Consider the following 26,102-nt stretch of genomic DNA (forward strand, 5'->3'; position numbering starts at 1 on the left):
ACTGTTGAAACTTTATCGACATTGATTTTGTTTTTCAGTTGCCTATATTTTTATTTCTTCAAATATTTCAGTTTAATATTGCAAACAACTTCACAACATACAAAATGAATAATATTAACCCAGAAACATGTCAATGAATAGATTTTATATATATATATGTATATATATATATATACATATATATATATATATATATATGATTTCTTCTTTTTATATATATCTTCCTCTGGTGGGGATAAAAAAATAAACAGCAAAGCTTTGACAACAGCACCTTGACATAGTATGTAAGTCCAACATTACCTTGAGAAGTTTAGAACAGTAAACAGATAAATTACTTGAGAGGAAAATTGTTTTTCTGCTGAATATGTAAACGGAGTGTTTTTTGGTCAGCATCGTATCCTTTTTTGTAAGTGGAGAATTTTCTCAATTCACAATTGAAGCAGCATGCAAGCTTTTGAAGATGGAGCTGTCCTCTCTCATTCCTTGCCTGTTGTTTTTTTTTTTCCTTCATTTTCTAATTCTTGGCAACGTAAACAAATCACAATGTCTTGAGGGATGTGATATAGTAATTTAAACTGGGCGCAAATGACTGATCAGATTTTTTTTAATTGTTTACAAGGTCATGAATATGTTCAATAAATAGACTGTAGTATCACTTTTACTGTATAAACTTCATCTTTTTTTACATGCAGTCCATAAAATTTTTCATTTGACGGAATAATTTACCCTGTTATGTATATATACAAATAGATATTTTCTCTTTATTCTCTTTTTTAAACTCTTCAATAAAATCTATACATTTTATACACTATCTCCCTCTTTTAATGGTCAATGTGCATACACATGAAGTGTCTATCCTTATAAACCGCCAGCCGATCTTCTTTTTGCTATCCATGGTAAGCGCTCGCACGTAGGACTGGGTTGTCCTGCATTGGGAATTATAATGCCGCTTGTCTATTCCTCTGCAGCCCTCCTTTGTGTACCCCATGGGGTTGCATTTGGTCTCATAAAAGTATTGCTTCAGTTGGCCATTGGGGACAGGGACCTTTTCCATGACGGTAACTGTCTGCCCAGACATGTCTATTGCCGTCTTTTTATCCACAGCTGTCACCCACTGGCTAATACTGTCACACACGCTGAGCTCTCCGCGCCGCGAGGGATCGGAGTGTCGCCGCACCCTCATGGACATGTTAGCGGCATCCAGATAGTTTTTGTATTCCTCCAGAAGAAAGAGCAACGGCGGCTCCAAAGGCACTTGGTTGCTGATCATCACCCGCGAGTCGTACAGGTCGACATCCTTGGTCTCCGTGGTGATCACGGAGGACGGGCCCCCACCTCCCTGGCTCTTATCAGCCCCCTGTCCCAGCTGCGCCGCCTCCCCCTCCACCTCCAGCAGCTCCTCTATCACCTGCTCAAACGTGTCTGTGAGCGAGGGCAGCTCCCCGCGCTGGCCTGGCCCGCCACCACTCTGTGGAGTCCCGTGGCCTCGTGCGGCCGTCGCAGCGGCGCCCAAGTAGCCTTCCGTCCGGTGGCCCCGCATGCCCGGGGCGTCTCTCAGGGGCGCAGCTCTCATGCAACTGAAGTATGAAATAACCATAGTAAGGAACAGGATGGTCATCACTCTTCTAACCTGGTGGAACTGGAAGGGGGGGGAGAGAAAGACAGGAAACAAGAGGGGAGGTGGGGAGGGAGAGAACCAGACCGTTAGTCAAAGAGCATCTTCAATGAACTTAGCTTATTCTTGATCCATAATGCACCATGGGAGCCTTTCTTCTTATTTACACCCTCTACTCTTCTTTCTCTGCCAGCCAAAAAGAGAGCCAGTCGTCGCTTTGGAATAATCACAAAATGTTTTTTTTATTAAACTGATATTTGGCGCCGTGTCATCAGTGTTTTCAAATTGTTTGCAAACTGTAATCACTCTGTTCCTATGTGAGGTCTGGCTTAGATTTTTATATTTGTTGGCAGCCGCGCACGAAAGCTGTGCTGGAGCATCAAAGAGATTGCTTATTACAAAAGATAAGATCACACAAATAGATGTCACTACATCCTTTACAGGCTTGTTATTATTTATGAGCTTTTTCTTTTACTGCTGTGTTAAACTGTTGTGTGTTTCCAGAAGGATATATAATGGCCCCAGCTGTCATTCATGCCTCGATCATTGTGTTGTTTTGTGGCAACACAGACTCATGGCAGTTTGTGAAATAGTCGTGAAATTGAATCTGTTGTACATAGACACTAATTTCCCTCTTTTGTCATGACGCTCAGCACAACGCACGTGTCAATTTCCGCTCCAGTCTTTTAAAAATAAAACTACGTAGTTAGGATTAGGAAAAGATTGACTTGGTTAGGTTTATCAACAAAAAATCCATAGTTAGGTTTAGGAAAAGATTGTGGTTTGGTCTAAAATAACACTGGAAGTGCTGTAACTCAAGCACAGAAGTTACGTGACAAAAACTACTTAGTTAGCTTTAGGAAAATATCGTGGTTTAGGTTAAAATATCTCTGGAAGTGATGTAACTTAAGTGCGGAAGTTACGTGGCAAATAAATCAACTTTGACTTGTGGTTTCACACAGGACACAAACACCGGTCTCCTGGGGGAAAGTCTTTTGACCGACCCACCCATCCCAAACTTCTCCATACGCAGCATTCGCTGCTCTTTATTGTTCCCAGTTCACAATTACGTGGATTACATACAAATTGATTTTGTACTGACCATCACCAAACAATTTGAAATTCCTGTCCATGTAAACGAATCAATACATTAAATTTCGTGACTATTTCACGAACTTCTGGGCGACTTGTCAGGTATGAAAGCTCAGATCTTCCCCTACTTTTTAAACTTCATAAAGGACACAGTGGATTTGCATATTCTTAAACTTTATATGTATTAGGGCAAGTTGTTTGATTGTATAATATATTAATAAGAAAAGTGACAGGTGGCAGATAATGGATTCACGTTGGGCTCCAAACACGTGAGGGTCAATTGTGAGCCGGTACAAAATTTGGCGAGGATGTGCATGTGTTGACATAAGGACATGGTTTTGTTTGTTTTGTTTGTTTGAAGAGTATTATCTTTTGACCCCGCTAACAAAATCCCCATTATCAACCCTCGTGGACAGCACTTACCGGCTGACTGTCTGGGAAATGTTGTGTTTGTGTCTGCTCTGTCAAACAAACACAACTGCTGCACTATTATTTATCTATTTTAAAAAAACAAAAAACTAGTCTGTGCTGTAAGACAGGTAACATTACAGTCATGTTTGGGAACCAGGAGTTTGTTGAGGGACACTGTTTGTTTTTGGTAGGCGGATGGCGAGAGCACTGCAGGATGAACTAACAGGATGTCATGAGGAAATTGAATGACAGAAAGATGTGTCATCCTCCACTGCACTGTGAAGTACCGATGACGAGAAACTCACAAGATAAGCGAAGCACTGCCAGGGGGAGGGGAGGGGATAAAAGGGAGACAGGTGTAGCGGAAATACTGTAACACCCTTACCTTTGAGAAGCTCTAAGACTCACTGCAAATCAATGAATTGCTGGACATCCAACAGATATAAAAGCAACCATAATGAAAAGAAAATCTAGATCTTGCTTTCCACAAGAGGGCTCATTTAAAAATAGCCTGACCGAGGCTTTGACTGCACTCTGCGTGTCCCAACTTGATACGGGAGAACACGGCGAGCAAACACAATCCTGCCTTACGCTCAGTGACGGACACCAGGACCTTTACAGTAAGGGAGGAGCGAGATAACCCCACCTTAAAAAGCATTTGTTTCATTCTTAATTGGTATCAGGGGCCGTGGCTGCAATTAACCAACACCACGGTGACTGCCATAGAGATATCTGCTCTATAAATAGATGTGCTGGGAGTCTCACAGTCTCTATTCAGAATATCACATCCTTCTTCTTAATGAGCCACTCATTCCCAGAGCTCAGTGACGTGCACCACCAGAGTGTGTGCGTGTGTGTGTGTGTGTGTGTGTGTGTGTGTTAAGGGGAGGGCGTGGGGAGGGGCTGGCTTGTGTGTGTTTGCAGGGAGATGGGGGTATTTTTCCTCTCACCAATTAAAACAACAATGAGGACAAAGCCAAGAATAAGGAGATAATCATCAATTTTTCATGTAAACACTGTTGTTTATCAAGCTTATCAAGCCCATCAGTGTTGTTAAGCTTTTTGGTTCCAATAACAAGAAATCTCTGTGAGGCTTCCCAGCACAGAAAATCATGTAGGTTTACGGGATCGAGGCCAGTCACGAGCTTTATGTGTAGGATGCATTTAGGCTGATATTATTATCGTCATCAGCATCTTAAATGGTTCCACTTCCACATGACGGAAATGAAGGCAGAGGAGCTGATTACTGTTAGGCGTCAAACTTCATGCTTGGAAATGGTGCAGACGAGGAGTGCTGCATCTTCTGTAACAGACCACAGGGGTAATATTGCAGTAGCAGGGGGTGGAGAGAGTGCCGGCGTCATTTCGCAGCATAACAACCACAGATGACGTCTCTTCCAGGTCTCCATAGGGGAGAGAGTGGAGGGGAGGAGGTTGCTGGGGGTAATGCCACTCAACAGTGTGCAATTGCATGCCGCTCCCCCGGGTACCCTCACACCGGGAACAACAAAATGATTTTATTTCTATCTCTGTGATTTCCTGTTTCCATCAGGACAATCAATATGGCTTATGCTCTCAATCAACATCCTGTTAAAATGCGATAAAGCCAATGAATCATTTAATTGCTGTGGGACCGGCGGAGGATCTCTGGCTTATATCTACTGGAGGCTAAATGTGACAACTGATTGGTTTGCTCTTGTTTTATACATCCAGTGAAGGAACATTTTATGTGCACTGCTGGATTTCGCAGTTAATGAAAAAGCGGCTTTCGAGTTAACACAATGAGCATGAATAATAAAGCGGGGGAGGGACTACATATGGAGGAATGTTTGGAATAAAATGTACTTTCTCTCAGAGCCTCTGGACCAGCTCTGTGACGACTGGTTGAAAATATCTCACACAAAGAGGTGGTTGGGCACAGTGCCACTTCTTTCATCTTTTATCTTGTGTTATTGTTTAAAATATCATCTTTAAATAAAATCCAGATAGATCCCCACCAATCCAGACGTGTCACATAATAAACCAAGTGTCCAAGTATGACAGATCTTTTGACCCTAAATCACTTAACATGAGATAACAGAGAAGATAAAGCCTGCAATAACACGCCTTTATCCCATACAACACGCACCCAGAACAATAGGAGCAGGTGAGTTGTTTGGCTTTCTAGATGACCACCTGTTCATCTGCTCTGAGCGCGCGGCTGCATGGTGGTGGATATGTAACTTACCCTCACATTTACTCTTTGTGCCAGGTGGGGATTAAAGTGATAAATGCCTCCTTTGACAGATGCTGAAAAGTGTCTCTAAAGCATGAAAGGACTGGTATTATTACACAATCAGTAATGTTCCCCAGCCTCCCTGCACATGTCAGCACACTTTATGGCTTCATCTTCACAAGCATGATATCTTAGGAACCGTTAGGAGGGAAAATAAACATCAAACAGGAGAGATGAAAGAGGGAAAAATGTGCCCACTACATTTGAATAGAAACGTGTGACCTATAGCAACGGTCGCTCTCTGTGGGCATCTTTTGTGCAATTCCTCAAGAATCATGTGAGCTATTTACCTAGCAACATGTTTTGTCACGTTCAACATGTACGGCACACAATGCTCAGAGGAAAAAAACATGCAGCACATGATATCAAAATGTCTACCTGAGGACCTCTTGTGTGCCACAATGCATCACTTAAGTAAAAAAAAAAAAGGCAATTAGAGTTGTCTGCAGTAATGGCTGACACATGTGGGAGCCCGCTTCCTTGAGATCTGTTTTCAATCTGACACAGTTTCAGAGCACGTTTAGTAATAGATGAGCATCACGGAGGGATTATACCTGGCCTCCAGGCCAACCCCGGCCACCGCCACAGACATTCAAATAGCTGCTGAGTGATCCGTGCTATCCAAATGAGTTTCCTCCCTCCCACACTGAGAGCAACAGTGGACAAGTGAAAGACTTCCAGCAAGCAACAACACACAGGCACTGAGGCGACACCTGGAATGTGCAAAACTTTATCAGTGTTTATCAGCACTCCTCTGAAATTTCCAATTAGAATCTTAGTTCATTTGAACCCATGAATCACCAACTCTGACACCTAACCACTAAAATAACCAGCAGTCTCAGAGCTCCAAACTAACTGAGCTGCAGTTCCACACTTTGTGCACTAGATGGCAGGTGAGACCGTGAAATAATAAGAGATCCTTCAATTTTCTCCCTCCTGTGAAACACGATAGATAGATAGATAGATAGATAGATAGATAGATAGATAGATAGATAGATAGATAGATGTATGGATAGATGGATAGATAGATGGATGGATAGATGGATGGATAGATAGATAGATATATAGATATATATATATAGATAGATAGATAGATAGATGGATAGATGGATAGATGGATGGATAGATAGATGTATATATGTATGGATGTATGGATGGATGGATAGATGGATAGATGGATAGATAGATAGATAGATAGAAACATAGATAGATGGATAGATGGATAGAGAGATTGATAGATGGATAGACTGATAGACAGATATACAGATAGATAGATAGATGGATAGATGGACAGATGGATAGATGGATAGATAGATCCTTTTTACGCACAGCCAGTTTGGGTTGTGCGTAATTGGAGGCTGCGCAGTAAAGTTCACTTATAAGCTGTTTAGTCACCAACTCTGACAGTAGATGTTGGCCCCTGATGTGCATTTTTTTGCAGAGTACATCATTAAACCATCGTCTACGTGTGCACTGCTATGATCCAGATATTTTCACACGGAGCTGTCAAAACCGAGCCAGCTTTCCACCACACTATAAATGGGGACTTTTTTTTTTTTAATCATTCTGGCCAGTAATTTGAAGATTCAAGTGCGAGCACAACACAACACCAAGAAGAAGAAGTAGATCCATGTAAGTTGGCCCACGTAGTTTGGGCGTTTAGGTCTCAGGTTTCCTATAAAGTCTTAATGAGTTCATCAAAGTTTTCTTTTTTTCCCCTCCTCCAAAACAACCTTACACACAAACTGTCTGGAGTTTTGTTTATAATATACTGTATATACTCACACCCTGAACAAAGAGTTAGTTGTTTATGGGCAGAAAGTTGCTAAGTTGTTAAATGTTTGACTGATTTCACACGCTGCTGGATTGGTTCCCACTTTGGGTACTTACGAGAAATACTAATAACAAGTTTGCTCCGGCTGCTAATAATGAAACAACAGTGGGGTGTTTTTTCTCTCTCTCTCTCTCTCTCTCTCTTTCTCTCTCTCTCTCTCTCTCTCTCTCCCTCTCGAGATTACATCTGCTGAGCTCGTGCTCTCCTCTAGCTGGAAACCCAATCAACATAATAACTCCGTTTTTTATTAATGAACAGGAGGATAAGGTTACACATATCCCCTCTCGGGCTGTCTGTTCGCAGGAGAACCGGACTTGATCGAGCTACTTTTAGACCCCCCTCCTCCTCCTCCTCCTCCTCCTCCTCTTCATCCTCCTCTTCCTCCTATCCTCCTCCTCCCTCCACACACACACACACACATATGCACACACTTCAGTCTTTTTCTCAAGCAGCATCAAACAACGCCAAAAGTGCGTAAAACAAACAGAGAAACAAGCAAGACACATACCTTTTTTTACTGCCCAGTCGTAAAACAGACCATTCAACAACAGGACAGTAGTGTCATCTGTCTGGGATGTTTTGGAAACAACTCCCTGAGTAAATAAAATTACTTTAAGCGATATTTTTTTTTCCTTTCTCTCTCTCTCTGTGTATACTCTCTCCTCTCCTCCGACAAGCTTCAGGATATATCTTCTTCAGCTTTGGAGCAAATAGATTAAATTATTGATGGTGGAAATTGCATGGCTGAGGTAATGCACTCCCATGGCTGCTGCACGGCTCCTGTGGAGATCGTCTGAAACTGAAGTTGTCGCATGCAGCAGCAGCAGCAGCACGAGAGAGAGAGAGAGAGAGAGAGAGAGAGAGAGAGAGAGAGAGAGAGAGATGAGGAGCCTCTTTGCAACTACAGTAACTTTACTACACAATGACGCTGCAACATGTGACCTGCTGCTGGCTGACTGGTCGCCGCCAAACTCCTGTTTAAACAGCCTCGAGGCGGAACTATTAACGCAGCTTTCAGCGTGCGTAATGTGCCTTTTTTGTTTGTCCGCATATATACCGTGTTGCAGCCTTGCATGCGCACACACCATCATCATGTCTGGAAGTATGTAAAGCACCAGCCAAGACTCTTCCTCTTCCGTATTTCGCTCACTCACTGAGGCCAAAGAGGTGGCAGCATGGTTTTATTTTGAAGGTTTGTGCGTAACAAGTCGTGATAACGCTGCGTGCCATTTAGAGGTGGCCTATTTGTGTAAAATTAGATATTCAGAGAATTTAAAAATATTCTTGCACTGGTCTGCAGGTATAGTGAGGAGGATGTGTGCTTTATATCAAAATATGCTTTAGGAAAGAAGGTGGAAAGTGGAAAGTGAGTGCTTTCCCCACCATTTAGGCATCCTACATCCTTCATAAAGCCCACAATCTTCTCATATAATGTCCTCTATATGATGTGAGTCATTTCTATAATAATAAACAAATGTCATCTTTAGAGGAGGTTTATCATTTTGTAAGCGGTGTTAAAACATATAATCTTCTCATATAATGTCCTCTATATGATGTGAGTCATTTCTATAATAATAAACAAATGTCATCTTTAGAGGAGGTTTATCATTTTGTAAGCGGTGTTAAAACATATAATCTTCTCATATAATGTCCTCTATATGATGTGAGTCATTTCTATAATAATAAACAAATATCATCTTTTGTAAGCGGTGTTAAAACATTTGGATGGCAACAGGCTTTGAAGGCTGACAAAGATGTGAAAAATGAAAAAGAAGGTATTTGAGTGGAAAGTGAATGCTTTCCCCACCATTTAGGTATCCTATACATCCTTGATATAGCCCACAGTCTTCTCATATAATGTCCTCTATATGATGTGAGTCATTTCTATAAAAAATAAAATAATATCATCTTATCATTTTGTAAGCGGTGTTAAAACATTTGGATGGCAACAGGCAACTGAAGGCTGACAAAGATGTGAACTTAGTGAAAATTCTCCCTTTGCTTTTTAAAGTGAGCCATCTCCACAACAGATGGATGACTCCCCTGCATGTGCTCTGCAGTGTAGTAACCAGCTTTTCACAGGTTATTATTACCAAATGTCAGCTAAACATTTAAATGATATAGGCCTATACAACAGAGCATTTTGCTTGTTGATGCTCTTGTTTCCCCTCTCGTCGGGGAACAAACTGGGAACAATTCATTCCCTTTTTATAATGCAGAAATTCAAATAAAAACGTCAGTGGAGCCACAACCTTTCAATGGGTGATGAACGCTTGGAAACTCCACCTCTGATGAATACAAGAGTGAGCATAATGGGGAAATAGCAGCTCATTATCCTTGTGACTTGGCCCCGGTCCAGTGCAAAGATTTATTGTGATGTGTTTGCTATATTGCCATCATGATTCTTCCCCTGCACGAGCTTATGAGCTGGAGAGAGCTCTTGTTTGGCATGTAGCAGTATGGGAGTGGATGCTCACACCTGCTTAATGAGTCACTCCCACCTCCAACACACCCGGGGACATGCCAAGATAGATATAGCCCTCCCCGAAGGCTCACAGGAGGTGAGGGCAAACTCTGGATGACAAAGAGTTGCATCAGCAATCACTGAGCGACATGACTCCAAAGAGGATAAAAAAAAAATGCACACTGCACAAGGGGGCTGTTCCAAACAAGTAATTCATAAATAAATCACTTGGCATCTCATTAGAGGAGCAAAAACAACAACATGGTCTCTCTCATTTCTGCTAATACAACACAACTGAAGGTGGCGTATCAAGAGAAGTCTTTTGGCTTGCATGTGAGGACTGGATTTCTGAATGAAGTGAATAAAATGTAGCTGGGAGCAAAAAAGGGAGTTGTGAGCAGGATACGTTTGACCTCCATTGAGGGGTCAAACAGAAGCATGGCAACCAGGAGTCTTTCTGAAAACATCTATTTCATCTGGACTGAGGCGTAAGATTTCTTTAGGTTTAACATTTCTCAACACAATGATTCAAACTATCTGAGGAGTTCATGTTATGTAGCACATTTCTACAGGTTTTAATCAACCCCATTCCTGGTCCAAACACACATGAGTGGCAGTAACAGTTGGGTATAAGTCTCTCCATACATCTTTCACAACCTTTTCGCCTGTTTTGTGCAAGCAGAAAGAAGAAACAACCACAGGAGCTGACAACACGACACACACTTGTATAACCTTTCAAGGCTTCTCTTGCCAAAATGCAGCACGATGCTGACAGGTCCGCACTGCCGAAAGCTTCACTTAACAAGTAGAATTATGCCTCCTTGTGCCGAGAGAGGAACCGTGTAACGCGGGACAAAATGACATTTTGTGAAATGTCATTTTCACTGGGGGATAAAGGAAGGCGACGGGGGCATTTTGATCAAAGTGAAATTGCATTCCTCCTTTTTCGAGAAGCAAACGCGTCAACTGAGAAAGCATTTTGTATGAGGTCGGATGACGTCAAACAAGACAGAGGGGCGAAGCTGGAGAACAGTTGAGAAAACTCCAGACTGGTAAGCAGGTAAAGCCAGTACAGGCCTTTTATAAGCACTGAGGGAGCGAGGAGTTAATGTCATCCCTCCTGTGATGAGAATAACCTTTATTGTAATCATCAGGCAGAAACAGAGGACCATATACACACACTCCTCCCTCCACATCCTCATACAGCTGATACATTATTTCTATAGTGGCACAGACTGCAAATCACTCCACAGCCTATTAAGCCTCTCTGTCTCTGTCTCTGTCTGTCTCTTTTCTTGGCTCATACCTCCCCCCCCCTCTTCCTCCTTCTCCCTCCTCTTCCTCCTCTACCTCCCCCCCCAATCCAATATCACCACAGCATCAATAACCTTTGCATGGTTCACTGCTGAATGAAAACACACCAATCATGCCACAAAATTACTTGGAAAATGCTGAAATATTTGTTATTATGAGTAGACTCCAGAAAGCCAGGCAGTTTTCATTTGCTGCACAAATGAGGCTGTTAGGAAACTAAATCAATGCCTTGAATATGCCTCCTGCTTTGGTTTAATATGACATATCCTGCCACCATATGCAGCTGCAGACACATCTCATAACAAATAAGGCAAAGAAATTTAGTTTTTTTTCTTGGAAAAATGCAACCTATAAGGAAGTTCAAACCATGCTTTTATAGTTAATCTGACAACAGGAAATACAAAATATATGTTTTATTATTATGGGAAGTTGCTCAGTGCTGCATGTTCACATGCTGACACACACTCACACAGACACACACACACACACACACACACATGCTTGTAGTCCCGCAGTGGTCCGACAGTATAAGATGTCTTTACAGTCACAATAACTGAGTATTAATAACTCAACGTGGGCTCCATCACTGTAGAAATCACAATCACGCCACTGTGACGAATAATAATTAAAGGTTCAGCCTCCTGCCAGAACTTGTTTAAACAAGCCTGTTAATTGGATGAAGGTGTTGGTGATGAAGATGGTGATGGTGATGGTGGTGACTTAAGCATTAGCAGCAGCAGCGACGGCGGCGGTAGATGGAGCCTCCATCTCCATCATTATGATGAAGATGATGATTTTTTTCGCTCAAAATAGTGCGATATCGTGACGCGCTTCGAGCTGCGAGTCGCCATCTATAGCCCGAAATAATCAATAATAGCCTATTTATAATTTAACATCCGCTTGGATAAATAGACATAGTTATTGCATTTCATGAATGAAATGGTAAAAAAAAAAAAAAAGTATGCCAATCCGGTTTTATTAAAGAGACAACACCTCATTATTGATATTAAAAGAAAATCCTTAATTCGAAACCAGATTTTAGCCAAATCCCTTTAGCTCCCTCTCAAAGCGCACGAATTGATCGAAAAAAAAGCGACACACAAAGAAAGGCCAACATTTACATTATGGGAAGAAAAAGCACATTGTATAATATTAGTGTTAATCCGGATTTCTGCGGAATGCATTTATTCTTTTTTTTCGTTAAATAGACAGAAAAAGAATTTCATCTGATTTTTTTTTTTTGCAATGAAACCTACCATCAGGTTTGTTATTGACGCCCACCTCAACTCTGCAGAGCTGAGAGTGCAGAGAGAGAGAGAGAGAGACAGAGAGATGAGAGAGAGAGAGAGAGCAGAGAGAGAAAGAGAGAGAGAGAGCAGAGAGAGAGAGAGAGAGAGAGAGATGGAGAGAGAGACAGAGAGACAGAGAGAGAGAGAGAGAGAAAAGGGAGATTCTCGGTAAAGATAACACACGCGGAGACGCACGCACACAGCGGCGAGCGCACGCAGGCGCACGCCCGCACACAAACACACGCAGCCCCATTTATGGACTGATCCGCTGACGTACATTGCAGAAAAGTGCTATAAAAAAACCTTCATACATACAAAGTGTGTCGTGCCACCCCACAGACCCCTCCTAACCCGCCTCCGCTCCTCATCCCTCCTCCTCCTCCTCCACCCAACACGCCCACGCCCACACCATCATAATCCCACGTCTCAGTAAGAGAAAAAAAAAATAATAATAATATTAAAAATACTGCTACATCGCCAGAAAATAGGCATTCTGCGAAAAAAAAGATTATATTTATAAACACACATAGGAAAAGATGCTACAATAAAAATAATCTCTTCTGTAAATATAAAAAAGGGCCAAATATTTCTTTAAAGTATCACAATTTTTCCTGATCTTATATATCAACTCGTATCGTTTCGTTAGATTAATTAATGATTGCTTTTAATTTGCGCAATAAACGCTTTTGTAGTAATAATGAGCCGGAAACGTGTCTATTATAGTTGCGACGCAGCGTTTATTATAGGAGCAATTTTATGAATGTCGGGCAGCCTAATAAGTAATATGATCTATTTGGGTTTCACTGTCATATCAAATGAGGACTAATAGGCTCTAATATGCAGAAACCGATCCGCGCGCATTATGCACATTGGAGGGGTAAAATGAGCGCAAAACGCCGGCTGGAGAAGAAGTCCCACAATTCAAATGCAATTATGAATTTATATACTGGATATATTCGTTTTTTTGTGGAGTATTTATTTGTAAAACGCAGCCTGCAAAGAGAGGAGCCTTGATTAAAACAGGACTGCCAGTGGGCGTTGGGGCTTTTCTCTCTTCTCTTGCAGTTGTTTTTGCTTCGTCTTGGATCAGAAAATCTTAAATCTTTGACCAGAGGAAGAAAAAAAAGAAGACGAGAGAGAGAGAGAAGGAGGAGAGAGAGAGAGAGAGCGAGAGAGGAAATAGACAATATCCACCGTTTCTGCATCGGTGCGAGACCAATTTTTAAGGTTACAAGTCCTCCAAGGAGAGCAGAGAAATAAAAATCCCAGAGTTTTGTGTGATGATCATCTAAAAAAAATCTCACGTGGCACATTTTTTTACGCGTGCCTTTAATTTGGAATTAAAAAAAAGAATAAAAAAAGAAAGAAAAAATCGATGTGCCTCCAGAACAATTGCGTATCTTATCTGCCTCCATCACACTCAGCCATAACATCTGTCAGTGGATGCTCTCTGACCACGCCCATCTTTATTGTAATTTTAACACAGGAAATAATAATAGAACAATTTGTATATATATATACTGTATAAAGGAGAAACGCGCTCCGGCGAAGAAACTAAATTACACCAAGTCGAGTACGATTAAGAATTTAATTTTAATTTTTCCATTATTCATTTAGTCGCCTGACAGACAGACAGGTCGACACACAGAGAGGCAGTGTGCGGACAAAAGAGGGGGGGGGGGGAGGGGGGGTAGCAGGTGAAGTGAAAAGCACCTTATGAATGAAACCGTGGAGCGGTCGTAGTAAAAACACAAGTGATTTGATGGCGATGACGGGAGGAGGAGGAGGGATGAAGAGGAGGAGGAGGAGGAGGAGGAGGAGGGTGGAGGGGTAAAGAGTAGGGCTATTTTTGGTCGATAACAAAATCCAGAGGGTTTGACATCAAGACAAAACATGAATGCAGCAAAGCAAACAAGAAAAATAAGCACCAAATAGAAATAGATGGATAGATAGACAGATAGATAGATAGATAGATGGAGGTTTTTTTCTCTCACATTTTGCATCATATGCATCATCAGTACTCCAGCTCTTCTTCGTGCAGACTGGAAAGCATCACTGCAGCGTCTTAAGTCCCATATTGGGAGCATGATTAGGCACAACGCAACGATTACGCAAATTATGTTGCAGCAGGCATGTTGTTCGGAAACTCAACACAAAAAAGAAAAACGCTCCAAAAAAAGCATGTTTAAAATAAATATCCCAAGCACGAAATATGCTGCGAATTGAAACGCTTCCCATCCATGACTCAAAGACTATATATATATGAATGTGCACGCACCGATCCTCTATAAATATCACTTCAATTTTTAGAAACAAAGATATTGGTTCACCTGGATCGGATTTCATCTCGGAGTTATTTCGGTCACACAATGAAACACACAATGCCAAGGCGAAAGGAAAGGAAGGAAGGAAGGTTTGCATGCTGTGTATAGTTTTATAAAGCCGAAGTTCATTTGAGAATAAAAAGAAGAAGCCAGAAGAAGAAGAAGAAGCCCAGTATATAAAGACGACAGGGAACAAAAAGAGTGATATGAAAAAAACACTGGATTGTGCTCTTACCTTTACAAGGGCTGACAACCACTATGTGCGTGGTTAGATCTCCGCGACCAAGACTTGCATGTCCCAAAGTTTAACGCAGTGTGGGGGGGCTTACCGACAATGTGGTGTGCACAAGACCAGACGAGCCTAACATTTCAACTTTCACAAATATACTCTAGAAAAAAAAATCTTATAGCTTCTCTTTTTTAAATGGCAAGCTCTTTTCTTTCTTTCTTTTTCTCCTTTTTTTATTCTGTTTTTTTTTCCTCCTCCTCTCTTTATATCCTCTCTTTCAGACCACAGGCTTTCCTCAGAATAAAGCTTACCAAAAAGTTGAAAAAACAATCCCAGGTTTGGCAAAAGGGGGGTCTGTTTGGAAAGAGAGAGAGAAAGAGAGTTGGCGTCCACTCGTCGGTTTAGTCCATGCACGACTCCGGTGCCTCTGTCCAACGTGCTGAAAGCATAACACAGCCAGGGTAACTATGAGGGGGCCAACACAATATCTATACTTTTTTGTTTGAGTGCCCACTTTAAAAACTGCTTCTTATTTTTTCTTTCTTTTCTTTTTTTTTTTTTTTTTTTTTAACTCTGCTGCTTCCCCTTCTTTCGTCTTGTCACGTGTATCACCCCCCCTTTTGCCAAAACCAGTCCTGTTAATATTTGATCACATGTTGGTCGGACATTTCCTTCCCAGATAACAGCACCTATATATCACACAAAAACGCCGGTTCAATTCAGTGTACAGTCGCCTCTCAAAAAAAAAAAAAAAAAAAAAAATCCACTCTCCTCTCCAACGCCAAATGACACCGCTGATACTGATCCCTATTGTTCTTAATGTAAAGTGTCACAGGTAAGTGGCACATGTTGCTTTTTTTTCCCCTCACCCATCGCACACAAAAAGAACATACATACATGCATAAAATATAAAGCCCCTCACTGCCAAAGACTCACATCACATCCACACATTTGCGCGCAGACATAACATTTCCTTACCTCTCTCCTCTCACTGTACCGGCATAATAATCCTGAGCCGAAGAAGAAAAATGCCACACAATCTTTTTTTTTCCCCCTCTCCACACAAGCTTTTGTCAACATCACCAGACATCTCGATATCCTGAGTTTCTCAAGTAGAGCCACTGAGTCCAACCCTTCCAGCAAAATGCCAGACTAAACAGCCAAGCACCGACTATTTACTGCTAATCATCCTTATATATATATATATATGCTGTTGTTGTGTTTCCATTTGCTACTTACCATTATTTTTTTCCCCTACACGCTGTCCTGGAGATAGAAGTGTGTTTAATATCCACTCACTCCAACAGATGCTGGTAGGTAATGTGTCTTGTTTGAAGTCATCATAGGAGAACTTCTGCTGTGCTCAGTAGATATCGCCCACCACTTCGCTGACTTATGAATCTAATAACCCTTTGCAATGTCGGGCGTGCTTTAAAAACAAACTCTCTTATAGGCAACACCTTGGTGGCTCTACAGTATAATAAAGACAAATATCAACAAGCATCCCGGTTTGTCAGAAAAAAAGCTTGTAGAGATATATACGTAACACCCTCGCCCGGTCAACGCCATTAGGGGTCTTACGTGATTGAAATAAGCGACTGGCAAATCCAAGTTTATGGGGACACACCATCAGCTTCCTCCTGACACTGATCGCTCGTTCACTGACTCAAATCTTTACCAATCTGCATCCAATACATCAAAACTTCTTCCATATTCACGTGTTTTTGTGTTATAGACTGTTAACTCCCTCTTTTGGAGAAGTGCCATATAGGCCTATTACGCATAAACTGGTCATTTAAAGATGTTTTTTTCCATAACACATAAGTCGCTTTTTTTTCTGCATTATAATATCACATTAAAATAGCGCCCCTGTGTCTGTGTGCCTGTCAAGTTCTTTTGAGGAACTTGTTGCTGCTCAAAAAAAAAAGAAACCCCCCCCCCTCTGCTTTTTTTGTTTTTTTGTTTGCAGGATAAAAAAAACACTCTCACATATATACTTACATTGTCAAATTCTGATATACTGCGTATTTTTCCCCGGATAGATATATCAGTTTATATAAAAAAAGTTAATCCACGTCCTCCAGAAGCGAGAGATTACAGAACAGAACGTTTAAAAAGAAGCCAAAGAATGATACTTTTTTCGTTCTGGAATATCTGGAAGTTCGAAGATCGAATCTGTTTTTTCAGTAAAATTCCATCAGTTGCTTCTGCCAACACTCAGCCATCTGATTGTTATGCAGTGACGAAGCGCTGCGCTTGCAAGTGAAGCCCCAAATGTACTAAGTAACATGAGTAATAGGTGAGATGTTGTCTGACTCTTTGCCAGCAAACCCAAAACTTTCTCTAGAGGAGTGTTTGTAAGGAAAAAGTGTCATTTCTTGTTGGTATAAATGACTTTCTTTTTTTTTTTTGTGGTCATAGTTTATGGAAATCACGCTGCATGGGTGGCGCGTTATTGGAACCTGTAGGCGTGCGTCTGCGAGGAACCAATAAGCACCAATCTGACACATCCTTGGACTTTCTCTCACAATACAGAACAAACAAAGCGTTAAAGGTGCCATTCAGACATGACACCCCTGGCACCTTTTCATCGTCATGTGTGTACTAAAAAAATGCACTGATTTGAATATGTCATCTGTGACTTTAGAGAGGGAAAAAAAACATGCAAGTTTCTGTGTTGTCAGTGTCACTTGTCAATATTGTACCAACCAAAACTTCTGACACATTCAAAAAGTCTTTTCTTGGCAAACATAGTTGATTCTAATTTGGTCTGACTACGCATGTACTCTGTCATCTTGCTTTGTAGAGGCAGTGGCCAAGAAGAAAAAAAAGAAACGTATTTTCTTTGCAGTTTTGTGTCAATACATTTCTGTCTCAAAGACACAAGATGGCATAATCAGATAAAATTAGAAATCACAATTATTATTTGCCCAGAAAAAAAAAGATTTTTCATGTACCATACAGGCAACAAGTGCTTGACTTGAGATTCACACATAGCTTATCATCCTTGAACTCCTTTGTAAATGTAGGCTTTTCACATGGTGGTTACTCATTACAGGCTACTAATAAAAGGGAGTGACGTAAAGAGAGAGGCAACACGAATCACAGCATGCTGTGGATGAACAATCCCCCTTCCTTTGCCTCACATGATGAAATGATCAGGATGTATGTGTCCCATCATCTCTCGGGCTCCTACCATCATCCTACTCCCGGTTCCTTTTTGCTTCCTGACGTGGTAACTTGACTTGCTCCTACTTGTGATGTTGTTAACACTTCCTCTGCTCCCACAGCTTTTCGCAGACTCTGTTACTGACTCATGCTCGTCCCTTTTCCACTATCCATGCCCTCCCCCGCACTCTTCACCACAATATCTTATGGCTGAGTCCGAGGTCACAGATCAATCACTTCATCCCCTGGGCTGCATATGACTGCATGGCATTTTGCTCCACGGTCTGCCAAGATACTTCACCTCTTTTGAGCTTTACTCTTGGAACTTTTAAGTGTTTGAGTGGAAATATATTTTGGCAGAGGGAGTGTTATTAAAATGTGTAGCCAACGGGCTGCACCGTGGGATAAATATGGAGATGAATGTGCACCATTACACATCTCTGTGGCCTGTAAAGAAAGACTGAGATTGGTATAGATCTTGATATTCATTAGTAAACAGAGCGAAGTAAGATGTAAGAATAATAGCAGGAATAGTCGCTGTTTAGCGGTTTAGCTCATTACCACTTGTTGTTATTACTCTGTGTTTTGTGAAACTGTCTTTACTTCCAAAGCGGCCTGTAAAATGTGATTTAATCCAACAATCTGCCTATAAAAGCAAATGAATCTTAGCTCCACCTTCTCAAATGACAACTGTACAACATTAATCACCAAAAAAAATGGATTGTTAAAGCCATTTTAACACTGCAGTCATCATACTTCTCTGTTTGCATCTGCTAATTACATTTGGGCCCTGTCTGGTCTCTGGAATCATTACTAAAATGTAAAATTTTTAGTCTATCAGCACTTTCCTTCCCCGTCGCCGTAATGACAACTATTAAGCGAGGACGGCTATGTGTATCATTGCTCTGTCTTAATCTTTGTTCCATAAATATTGATAACAAGAGCCCCACGTCATGAGTTACTAGTACCTGCGGTTAAAAATAGAAGGCCTGCTGATGGCAGGTTATCTCTTACTGTCAGATCCCAGTGTATCCCCCCCCCCCACCCTCGCTACCTCTTGTATCTACAGGAAGTTGAGCTCTGGGACAAACAAAGAGCAGACAGAAAACAACAAATACTCTGATTACACACTATCAAACTACTGCACCTCATGTCTCCTGGATTAAAGCTGCAGTAGGCAGAATGTTTTTGGCATCATTGGGGAACATTTCCATAATAACCTTTCAGCATATTGTAATTCAAGTGTTCTGAGAGAAAACTAGACTTCTGCACCTCCTCATGGCTCTGTTTTCAGGCTTTAAAAAATCTAGCCTGTGACCGGAGACTTTGGCCAATCACAGGTCATTTCAGAGAGAGAGAGAGCGTTCCTATTGGCTGTTCATTCAACAGCTGCAGCTGTCAATCACTGGCGAACTCCAACTCACCTCAAATGTTTTCAGAAACATCTTGTAGTGTACTGTTTGACTGTAAAATGAGAAACATCTCCAGCTGGTGGGTGGTGCTTGGTATTTTCTCAACAGATCTAAAACATGGCTGCCGGGTCACAAACTTCTCATTTTACAGCTTAACAGTACACTACAAGATGTTTCTGAAAACATTAGAGGTGAGAAATAGGCATTACAGTAACGGAATATTGATTCATATTTGATCAGCGCTGCCTAGTTTGACCGTTTGATCAGAGTTTGTTAGTGATTGACAGCTGCTCAGAGACCGCAGGCTCCAGCTCGCCTCTGATTGGTTGTTTTCTTCCGGTCTGTGAAATCTTGCAGATGCCATTAGGAGCACCGGATGACACGGGAGGACACGGAGGCACATGATCTTTTTCAGATTACCTGTCCCATGCACTACTGTCAGGATATAGTGACCGTTTTATAAAAATAACTTAGTTTAATCATATTTGCTCCATCTCTACCCACTGCAGCTTTAACAGTCAGACAAAGTGTAGCTTGTAAAAAATAAACTGCCACCTATATAAAGTCTTCATTCATTTACATAAAAACATAATGAACCAGTCAAAATAGCTTAAATCCAGTCACCCTGTTGACAATGTGCTTCTCACTGTACATCTGTCATTCTGTCGTGCAGCTTCATAATATTTCTGCGGAGTGAGGAATTAATTATCGGGCTCGGTCGGTGACTCAGAGCTCAGGTCTTCAGAAAGTAATGCAGCCCCGTAAATAATCGCCCAACTGCCACCATACTTCACACTGATGGCGAGCGCTGCGTTTGTGCTAATTTCGCCCGTTCTATGTATAGTGTGACGGACAGTGTCAGGATGGATGATATTTGGGTTGCCCCAGTGGCTTGGCAGGCTGAAATTGGAGTGAATGTGCTGGTGGTGTGATATTGAGGGTTTCTATCATCCGTCTTCTCCCGACCATCTTTTACCAGTTTAACACCAGCTGACTATGTAAACTCTGTCTCTAGTGCCTGAGGGGAAACATTTGGAGCTCTGGGTGTGACATACAAGTGCATTGATCTCCTAACTCTGACTAACCTCCGTCTGCACCAGTGGAGGATGCTGCCTGTCTGCCTCTAGCTTTATAATAATCTGGCCGTGCCACTGGACTGAGAGGCTGCCAAACTACAGTAAGCAACAAGGAGGGTAAACACAAAATTTGGATTTAAATCATCTAGAATATCTTTGATAAGTGGCATTTCTTGGACAGCAAAATCCCAGAAATATGGATCTGAACTCTCAGATCAAATATCGCCCCAGGACTGTAACTTATTCATGATTGAAATGAATGCAATGTACTTTGCTCTTAGACGAGATTGTGTGCGAGTGTTTGTGTAAGCTCGAATGTGTACGGAGTGGTACGAATTTGAATGGATGTATTTGCATCTTGTTGCTTAGCCAAAGGCATTATTGGTTCCCAGTGGTAGTGACCTGAAATTTTGCATGCACGGCAACTCTGCAAATGGTAGCCCCTTTATGATCAGCCAAAATATTGCACGGTAGAAGTACGAGGCACTGACCTTCAACGCAGCGCATACATGTAACACACGTCGACAGAGATGTTCACATTTCATGATTGTCTCTCCTTCACGTTTTTTCTGCCGAACTCTACGAGGAAAGGAGAAACAATTTAACATTTAAGTCTCGTCTGCATTTGGAGTGCAATGGTTCACACTTATATGGTGACTCTGGTCATTAATAGTCCTATTTGCATGCCACAATGCCTTCGAGAAGTCAGGCATACCGTAATGTAACGAAAAAATATGACGGAAAAGACGACCACACTGGTGAAATACCGAGGGTGTGGGGATTTTTATAGCTTGCAGATGTACAGAAGTCATTCCACAGCAGTATTGCGTGCATACTGAGGAGGTAGGTGGTAGATTGTGAGTACAGATATTCACTACTGTGTGATTCAGTCTGACACCAGTGAAGTGGACTGAAGCAGCACACGGCTGTTGACCTTGTAATGGATTTCTGAACTGGACCACAAATATCTTTTTATACTTTGAAAGAGCAAAGGGTTCCTCAGTGTATAAGTTTCCAGTATAACCACTAATCATTGTAAATACTTTGCTGTAAAATCCAGTGTAAGCCAACTTAAAAATACACAGTCAGACAAGGTCAGCAACCCAAGCTCATATCAGCTTTAAAACAAAACAGTTTTTTCAATGTTTTTATGTAAAAGCCCTATTTCCTGACCCCCATACCAAAATGCCTATGTGAGGAATATAATCTTTATCTGCTTAAGCACTTGTGGGCGCCCAGGAATGGACGGGTCAAGAGTTTTAGCTCTTTTACTGGTCGTCTGATATAAAAGACAACAGCAGCCGCCTGCAGAGGAGGTGGAGGCTCGTGACTTGGAGGCTGGCGGCTGAAATCCCCGGACTGACTGACGAAAGCTGCGTAGGGAAGCAACACTCTCTGCTCTGCCTCAACAGCAACTGTCAAAGTGCTGCTGCACCGAGTCACCGGCGTCCCAACTGTTCAGTAACAATAGTGTTAGACTGCATACTGGGCAGCTACCAGGTGTGAGTGTGTGAACTTTCTCTTTCCCTTGTCCGGTTAAATGAAGGTTTAATAAAGTGTGTTTTTGGAGTTACACTCAAACCAACTGGAAAATCATCACGTAACACCTACTTAAACTTCAAAGCTCATTCTCGACCGTGGAAAAAGCAGCCAAGGCAACAAGCTCAACACAAGGTCAATTTAGTAGCTGTTTTCGAGCTTTCGATCAAATTACATGATCTTCATCGGCAGACAGAGATTGCCCCTTGGACATTTCAAAAGCTCCAGTGCAGCTACTAAATGGACCTTTTGGTGAGATTGTTTTCATAACTCCCAATTATATTTATTTTAGTTTATATAATGTGATTTATTTTTAAAATACAGACGAACCTCACTGTATATTATTTTGGAAAATTAAAACAGAATAATCAAAACATTGTCCAGTTTCTATTTCAAAAGAATGAGGCCTGATGGACTCGTCCATTATGAAAAAGCTTTTGATTACAACACAACAAACATTTTGAAGCCAATAAAACATGCTCTGAATTTCAGAATTTACACACGTTTCTGAGACAATTTGAAAGATGAAAAATCCTGTGTACCGTAAATATCCCACAAAATGAATTTGTATGTAATCCACGTAATCGTGAACCAGGATGTATAAAGAGCGCCAAAACGTTGATTTATTTATCACGTAACTTCCGTACTTAAGTTACGCCACTTTTGGAGTTATTTTAACCCAAACCGCGATCTTTCCCTAAACCTAACTAAGTGAGCTAGCCAGTGGGGCACGCTCACAGGCACTAAAAGGCACGCAGCTGGCCCGGCTATGTCAACAAAGCACAGGGAAGCTCAGATTACAACACACTCAGAGGGAGAGTGACTTCATCCTCTGCTCAGGTAGACATTACTCCTCTATATCGTTACATAGCAAATAGTTGTTTGATGCTGGATTAATGCTCTAGATATCAAATTTAGTATCTTTAAAAGAACAGAAATCCTTATCAGAAATGTTTGTTTCTGTTGTGTGTCTATGTAAAAAAAAAAAGTTGATATAGATCAAATAATGATATCGGTAACAACCTCAAAAATCCAGTATTGGTTTGGCTCTTGATACGAATCATGCCAGCCTAAAAAATGAGTCTTCCACACATTCACCGTGATAGTGAAAATAATATCCTAACACACCGTCCGTGCAAAAACCAAAGTGTCAAAATGGCCTGTTGAGTCTCCGCTGGTTGCCTGGCAATCTCACCGTGTCAACAAAACTCCAGGAAGTAACTGCACCTGGCTAGGAAATAGTCTGGCACATAACCCCCCCATAAAACCACAACGTTTCATTTTTAGATGTCTTTTGTTGTTCTGTTAAGCTTATTGGCTATTAACCCGGTCTCACCAGAAGGAATATAAATAGCACGACATTACAAAGGTATTCCGCATGTCATAAGGACGCATTTTAGGCTTTTTGTGTATCATTTATACGCCACAAAACAAAACTAAAGTAACGTCGACAGTTAGGTTTAGGCAACAAAACCACATAGTTAGATTTAGGAAAAACATCATGGTTGGCCTTGAAATAAGTACATAAACAAAGTAAAATACGTACGGAAATAACAAATCAGTACAAAAAACACGTGACAAACGCCACTAACGTAACTTACAAAACAAAACACTGGCCTCCTGGTTAAAAGTCGTGTGCTTGTTCAACACAATCTGATCCCAACTCTTCACATACCCCCGTAATAAAACCACTATAGTTAAGTTTAGGAAAGAAATACATGGTTTGGCTTAAAACTACTACATTTGTACAGTGAAAATTACACTGAACGTGAACATGGGACACAAACGAACAGCTGATTGTGATGTGATGCGCGGGACACAAACAGTGGTCTTCTGGATGAAAGCATTCTGTTTGTTGGACCCATCCATCTCCCCTCCCAACCTATGTATGTCTTTTCGTTCTTTAAACTATGTCACCACGCTCCAGCCACACTTGTCAATCGATTAATATATTTAATCGTGATTAATTGCATGATTATCCATAGTTAATCGCAATTAATCGCAAATTAATCACACATTTTTTATCTGTTCAAAATATACCTCAAAGGGAAATTTACTCTTATCAACATGGGAGTGGGCAAAATATGTTTGCTTTATGCAAATGTATGTAATTTATATATATATACATATATATATATGTATATTACTGGAAATCAATTAACAATACAAAACAATGACAAATATTGTCCAGAAACCCTCACAGGTACTGCATTTAGCATGAAAAAATATGCACAAATCATAACATGACAAACTCAAGCCCAACAGGCAACAACAGATGTCAGTGTGTCAGTGTGCTGACTTGACTATGACTTGTCCCAAACTGCATGTGATTATCATGAAGTGGGCATGTCTGTAAAGGGGAGACTCGTGGGTATCTTTGCGATGAGCTAGTATGACATGGTTGGTACCAAGGTAGGTTTTCTAGTTTCATATGATACCAGTACCTTCACTCTAGCTCTAAAACTGAGCCGCATTAATGAGTTAAAGAAATTAGTGCCATTAAAACGAATTTGCGTTAACGCCTTATCTGTTAACTTTGACAGCCCAAATAAGCATGTATCCCCAAATGTCGAACTGTTCTTTTAAACTGCTCAGCAAAATGGAAATGTAAACATCTACAATTTAATTACAACTGTGAGCGAACTCCACCTGCCAAAGAAGATTTTGTGATATGTTTAAAAGCTGCAGAAAAGTTACTAAATAGACCTTGTGGTGAGATTTTTACACCTCTTTACCGTCTGTTTTAAACACCAAACTTTCTTGATAAACAATGTCACATGGTCAGGTGATGTTTTTCATATTTGAACCGCATGCCCCCGACTCCCCATTAAACCCCCCGCCCCCTCCTCTGTACAATAAAGTCAAACAAGATTCCCCATTACAGTTGACAGACAGACAGTAGGCACAAAGTTTAAAATAAAGGTCTTAAAGGGAATAAAAGCTTTGCAGTGAATGGTGAGGGAATTGTTAAGGATAATACAAAGGAGTGGGATTTCTCGTGCATTTGTCTGCGAGGGATATCCCAGCCAAAGTTTCTCTATACATCAAAGGGCCGCCGCAAATAAAAGCACACTTGTCAGGGGCGAACAAACTGCCTCCTTTGTGCCTTCTACCAGCCAAATTCAGGCACACAAAGCCGTTGGATGTACAACACTGCAAAGAAGACATACTATTCAGATGACATGCTTTGCTCTCTCTCTGGTGGTTTGCTGTGTGCTTTTGTCTGGCCTGACCAGGACAGATATATAATATCACTGGATCAAAATCCTTTCAGTCCCTTTTACTCCCTGTTAAAGACTCCCGTTACACTCCCTCCCCCATACACTCCACTATTCTTTCTTTTCTTAAACAAAGTAAACTTGATGCAGCCAGATAACACTTGCAGCCCTCAGGCCTAATGCCCAAAAATGAGTCTCAGGTTCATTCAGGTTTTTGAAGCAAAGGGTCCGCCGTACAAACTGTGGTCAGACAGACCGGACACGTTTCACTGTTGCCTCGGGAAATCTTTGTCTGTTTTGGTTTAAACATCTGTTGCCGGCATCTTTTACATTCCTGTGAAATAAACCGCTTAGAAAGTTTTTCCATGCCAAGAAAAAAAAAAGTCGTCTTACCGCCCTCACACACTCCGACACGACTCAAAATTACACACACACACACACACCTGAATCACATATACGCTATAAATCCATCCAAGTGCAAACTAAAAATACTGAACATACATCAAAATGATTGGGTTTTCTGTGTGAAATCTTGTAAATATTCAAAAACATTATTAATCTATTTTAATCATGGCTGCGGTTATTTTATTATAAATTAATCCGCTGATTATTTTCTCATTACTGGCTTGTGAAATATACAAAAAATCCCATAGTGCAAGTTGATGTATTCAGATTAGGGCTGAGTATTGTCAAGAATCTGGCGAGTTATGATTCAATATATTGTGATACTGTAAACAAGACAATATATTGCGATTTTTAAAATCTATTTTTAGAAAAACTGTCATAGTATAAAGAATACACGGCCATATGTATAAAATCTGAGTAAAAATAGTTAACGTTTT

The 26,102-nt window shown here is 41.1% G+C and overlaps 1 protein-coding gene across 5 annotated transcripts; it reads right to left on the reverse strand.

The window, feature by feature from the left end:
• Positions 1-586: 586 nt before the first annotated feature.
• On the reverse strand, positions 587-16,933 carry bdnf (brain-derived neurotrophic factor). Of its 5 annotated transcripts, none has more exons than XM_037759546.1 (3): positions 16,849-16,933; positions 14,854-15,286; positions 587-1,639 (listed from the first exon to the last, which is right to left on the reverse strand). In XM_037759546.1, exon 3 carries the CDS (start codon positions 1,616-1,618, stop codon positions 809-811), a length of 810 nt encoding a protein of 269 aa, XP_037615474.1. In that variant the 5' UTR covers positions 1,619-1,639; positions 14,854-15,286; positions 16,849-16,933; the 3' UTR covers positions 587-808. The 5 variants fall into 5 exon arrangements, with proteins under 5 accessions (XP_037615474.1, XP_037615482.1, XP_037615488.1 ...); XM_037759554.1 differs by lacking the exon at positions 16,849-16,933 and adding an exon at positions 16,087-16,805; XM_037759560.1 differs by lacking the exon at positions 16,849-16,933 and adding an exon at positions 15,826-16,067.
• Between the last annotated feature and the right edge of the window lie 9,169 nt (positions 16,934-26,102).

Source organism: Sebastes umbrosus, chromosome 2 (genome assembly GCF_015220745.1).
Source record: "Sebastes umbrosus isolate fSebUmb1 chromosome 2, fSebUmb1.pri, whole genome shotgun sequence".
Classification (NCBI taxonomy): domain Eukaryota; kingdom Metazoa; phylum Chordata; class Actinopteri; order Perciformes; family Sebastidae; genus Sebastes; species Sebastes umbrosus.